We start from the raw sequence: 5,383 nt of genomic DNA, 5'->3' as shown, positions 1-5,383 counted from the left end.
AGCGTGGTAGCCCTGGTTTAGTTGCGGCCCCACAGACAGCACTGCAGCGCCTCAGACTTAGGCGCCACACTTGTAATGTGCAGCGCCTAGCTCTTGGGCGCTGCACAGTGAGTTAGAGCGCATCGGCCCAGCCCGGCCAGGCAGTTCTTCTCCCTCTCCGCTCTCTGGACAGAGAGCAGCGGCGGCGCCCCCATCGAATCCCCCCCACATCCCTCTCAGATCTGAAGATTTGATCCGTGGATTCGATCTCCAATCCATCCTACTAGGTAAACACCTCCATTCCCTTGTTTTCCTCCGTAAATTTGTTGCCATTTTAGAGATTTGTCCAAGATTTGATGGAACCCTTGATTTGCTTGATTTAGGATGTGTAGTCATAGTGGTAGTACCGTAGTGTTGTTGCTTAGTTCACAATATATAGTTCTTGTTAGTGAAACCCTAGATTGTTTTGTTTATATATATATATGAGATGCCTATTTATATAGATAACAATGAGATGTTGAGTTTTGTAGAGATATATGATCTGTTTTTTAGATATATATTAGATGTTGATTTTATTTGAAATATTAGATGTTGAGTTTATTTGAACACATATGACATATTCATTGTGTGAGAAGGAGATGTTGAGATTTTGTAATTGAACACATATTAGATGTTTAGTGTATACCGATATTTGAGATGAAGATGAACTCATATATGTTTATTGTTTGAACTTTGTAAGGATGGTTTGGCTTCTCGACGATGTCTACGACACGAAACACCGGGCCTACATGATGCGCGAGAAGGAGATGGTAATAACGAGTAATCTAAATATTTTGCCTTAAGTTGAAATTTACATGCCCTAAGATTTGTCATTACTTGTTTTTTGCAGAAACTTGAACCTTTGAAGATTCGGTATCATGGGGTGTCTGGTCCTGCCATGCCTTACGATGAGCGGTACACACCGTACATCAAGCAGGCAGGACTACTCCCGTGGATTCAGTTGGTCAGCCGGTCCACGCCGAATCTGAACGCTCCACTGGTGTCCGCTCTTGCTGATCGGTGGAGGCCGGAGACGCATAGTTTCCATCTTTGGACTGGGGAGATGACCGTGGCGCTCGAGGATGTCTCGTTGATCACCGGTCTTGCTATCGACGGGATGCCTCTCTGTATGAGCACCGATTCTGATGGGTGGCGCGAGCAGATGATTGCTCTTATCGGTATGGCTCCTACCGAGGCTGAGGCTGATGTAGAGGAGGGAGAAGAGAAGAAGAAGAAGGAAAGGAAAGCATCCGGAGCTGCTTTCACGTGGATTCAAACTCACTTTGCGACGTGCCCTCCGGATGCCACTGATGACGTGATCCAGACACATGCTCGTGTCTACATGTGGTATGTTGTGTCGAGGACTTTGTTTCCTGACTCCACTGGCAAGAACGCTCCATGGATGTGGCTGAAGGCGTTGACCGTCTTCGATAGCAAATGGAGCTGGGGTTCAGCGACTCTTGCCTACTTGTACCGACAGGTAGTTGGTCTGTTTTGTGATCAACTCATTTCTTCATTAGCAATGCAAGCTTGCTGTCAAGTTAACATTGTTTTTCTTTCATATGCAGCTGGACGATGCGTGTTGCAGGATCACAGATAGTGCAGGCATTGGTGGTAATATGCTTCTACTTTCTGTATGGAGCTGGGAGCGTCTGCCTGTTGGACGCCCGAAGAGCGTCAGGTTTAATCCTTGGTATGAAGATGAAGATGACGAATTACGGCGCCCCACTTGGGCTTACAAGTGGGATGTGGTTTCCGAGATGACGAACGATGTCAATCTCATGTACCAGAAGTACGTTGCCGAGTTGGACACGATTACGCCTGAGCAGGTAACGAGGTCATTACTTCAGTCATTTCTCATGTTTGCCTAAAAAAATTCACCAATTTTGCATTGTTGCCCTATTTCATAGGTGGAATGGCAGCCATATGGCGCCGATGACAGACTTGGGTACACCCCGGAGTTTACCATCAACCCGATGTGCTTGCGGGATAGGGATCTCTGGCGTATGCGGTGCCCACTGATATGCAACTGGGCTGTTGAGTTTCATTTGCCACATCGCGTGTCTCGTCAGTTTGGTCTGTTCCAGCCTCACCCGCCGGAATGGGTGGATACGGACAAAGCACTTCATAGGTAAGACAGCATGAACCGTATTGACTAAGCATCGTCACTCCTTGATTTTGCTAATGTTTGGTTTTGTACCATGCAGGTTGGACAGGAGAAGGCAGCGGAAGATAAAGGACTGGGACAAGCATCATGCTTCGTATGTTACCCGCTTCCAGCTTTGTGTGGAGGAAGCTCGTAGCAGTGCACGCGCCAAGCTTCGTGAGCATAGTCCACTTGCTTTTGATAACTACATACGATGGCTTCTTGAAAATACTCGAGTTGAGATATGCCCGCCGGCATATAATGAGGATATTCTTGAAGAACCCGTAAACTTTGAGGATCTATCAAAGGGGAAGTACAACAGAGATGTCAGGGTAGGGCACGGAGTCCCTGCTGTTCCGGTGATTAACTATGTGGTAAAGTGTTTCTTCTTTACTTTCCCGTTGGCCGTATTACACATGTTTGAATGGCTAACGTGTTCATTCTTTCTCATCCGCAGCGCACCGAGATCAAGAAAGCAGCTGATGAGAGCCAGTCTATTCTGGAGGAAACACCGGTTGGAAAAGGCAATGATGATGGTCCACTACGAGCATTCCTCAAGGTACAAATCGCATTCACTATGAGAGGTAGTCTATGTTGCGGAGTTTCATATCTTCCACACTTGTTCATGTTACAGCGTCAGGCCAGGAAGTTAAGGCGGTTATCGAATCTTCTCGGTTGCCGTGATCCCGAAATTGATGAACCATCTGCCTCTAGGTCTGGTACACCATCAGACCCCTCATCTCACCATCAGAGGGACGATGTGAGTTCCTCATATGCTTATCAGGATGATGAGGGTGCGGTCACCCAAGAGGTATGACTAATCCTTTAGATGTGATTCTCACTTGATTACGACGTCGGTCTTCACCATATTGTTTGATTGTGTGATAGGGCGATGAGCTTGATGATGACATGACTTTGGCGGACGCTCAACTTCGGTCCCCATATGTGTTCAAGCCTAGGCAGCCCAGACGCCGGTACACGCCCAACAACTTTGACAACAGAGGCAACCCAAAGGTGGTCGTAGGGACCTCACGGATGGCTAGCTTGGATCATGAGGCGGAGGCGGAGGCGGAGGAGGAAGTGCAGGAAGAGGAGGCTCGTCCATCCAGGAAGAAGAAGATTGCCTGCAGGCGTGGCACCAGGAACACGCACGGAAGGCATTAGTGTTTGTTACTATGGAAGTGCTCTCTTGTAGCCGTTTCGTTAGGTTGATGAACTTGTTAGGTTATGTTATATGTTGGTGAACTCTTACTATTGTGATATTTGTGTTGTCCTAAAAGATGTGATGTTCAAATTATTAGTTGTCTTTGTTCAGTATTTGTCCTAAATGATGTTGTCTTTGTTCAGTTGAATTGTTCAGTATTTGTATTTGCCAAAATGGAATCTGTTTCTGCAGTTTGGCAGTTAACAGCACTGCAGCGCCTGACAGTCAGGCGCTGCACTGTACTATGCAGTGCCCAAGGCCTAGGCGCTGCACCTCACAGTGCAGCGCCCGTCCCATAGGCGCTGCTTAACTGGCCATGGCTGCCCATAGGGCCACAGAAGGCTTTGAGCACTGACGATCCACGAAAATTACCAAGTTATAGTGCAGCGCCTTTGTTCTGGGCGTTGCATGGTTGTTTACTGCAAAAACAGAGTTGACAGCACATTCATTTCACCGAAACATCATAATACTTACAATGACTGCATCATCACAACAATTTGAACAAACAAAAAATTTATGCCGACGAGTTCATAACTTAAGACAATTCGAACTACGACATGGTTCACGACACATTCATTACAAATGACAAATGGCAGCTTGCCCTAGAAAATAGTTCACCAACATCTTACATGCCCTCACAAGTTCACGACGAGTGCACCGAACCGAAGTCCCTACTGAGTAGAGCGAGGCCATTTCCCCTTCTTGTCACGGGCCGAGTCCTCCTCTTGCGCCTCGCGAGCCTTTGCAAGCTTTCTTGCCCTCTCCTCCTCACGAGCAAGTTTCGCTTGGCGTGCCCTCTCCTCGTCTCGTTTCTTCCGCTCCATCCTCTCCTTCTGACGACGCTCTTCCTCCAAGCCTCTTCGAAACGATTCTTCGAACCGCCGTTGCCGCCTAAGACAATCTTGGTATTGGTCCTTTTTGACATCTTCTGGCACTTCAAGATCTATCCACGTGAAGTACTTGCATAGAGGAGGCGGTGACTGCATACAAAATTTTTGTTAGTGTTGACACACATTTGATAGTAACATTTTACTTCTTGAGCTTACCGGTGGTTGGTCATAGGCGTTAGTTGGAAGTGCACGATCATAAGCATAGTTCGGGCATACAAAATATCTCCGCCCTTCCGTCCATGATTTATTTCGGTCGGTGGATACCTTCACCTTGCAAACATCTCCACACCAACATGGCGGGATGTTGGCATCTTTCTCCTTCACCTTGTCCAAAGATGCGTCCTCCCACTTGTTCGGCATGTCTTCTTGGTTAGCACACGGTGGCCTCGTCATGGAACCGGATGAAGCCATGCCTACAAAACCGATAATTCTTGGTTAACCCTAACCCCCACTTAACAATAACCACAATCCTAACCATAGCATAACCCTAACACCAACATCAAACACACATACCCCTAACCCTAGCATACCATGAAAGCCTAACCAACCCAAATTAGCAAAGAAACTTAACATCATTCAACAAATATTTGCAAATCCAAGCCAAAACTAGGGTTTCCCTAAAGTAGCAAGATTTGAGCAAATGTGACAAATCCTATGGATGAAAACGAGGGGAACGGAGGAGATTACCTTAAGGGAGGGTTTGGCTTCGAAATCCATGGTCAAATACTCCGGATCTGAGGAGGATTTGAGAAGGGAAGAGAGGAGGGCAGAGGGGAGGCACTGAGCTTCGGGTTTGTGTGGGGGTGGGGGTGTGTGGGGTGGGGATGGGTGGGAGGGGGTGAGTGCAGCAAATAGATGTCCAGCCGTGCAGCGCCTAAGGGAGAGGCGCCACACACCATAGTGCAGCGCCTACTCTTTAGACGCTGCACTTCTGGACATCCCAGTCCAGAGAGCAACAGAAGCTTCCAGTATGTTTTCTGCCCAAAAAAATGCTAAGTGAGTGTGCAACGCCCAAGGGATAGGCGCTGCTCTGTACTGTGCAGCGCCCAGGCGTGAGGCGTTGCACATTACGGTGCAGCGCCCCTCCCTTAGGCGCTGCAGACTGACTTAGCAAATTTTTGGGTG

The 5,383-nt window shown here is 47.7% G+C and overlaps 1 protein-coding gene across 1 annotated transcript; it reads left to right on the top strand.

The window, feature by feature from the left end:
• Window positions 1–719: 719 nt before the first annotated feature.
• On the top strand, window positions 720–3,328 carry LOC123129765 (uncharacterized). The gene is made up of 7 exons (XM_044549800.1): window positions 720–788; window positions 869–982; window positions 1,214–1,498; window positions 1,587–1,847; window positions 2,106–2,149; window positions 2,352–2,538; window positions 3,062–3,328. The coding sequence occupies exons 1-7, from the start codon at window positions 720–722 to the stop codon at window positions 3,326–3,328; spliced, it is 1,227 nt and encodes a 408-aa protein (XP_044405735.1).
• Window positions 3,329–5,383: the final 2,055 nt, after the last annotated feature.

Source organism: Triticum aestivum, chromosome 6A (genome assembly GCF_018294505.1).
Source record: "Triticum aestivum cultivar Chinese Spring chromosome 6A, IWGSC CS RefSeq v2.1, whole genome shotgun sequence".
In the NCBI taxonomy this organism is placed as follows: domain Eukaryota; kingdom Viridiplantae; phylum Streptophyta; class Magnoliopsida; order Poales; family Poaceae; genus Triticum; species Triticum aestivum.
The sequence above is the reverse complement of the archived record's forward strand: the minus strand, read 5'-3'. Positions and strand labels throughout refer to the sequence as shown.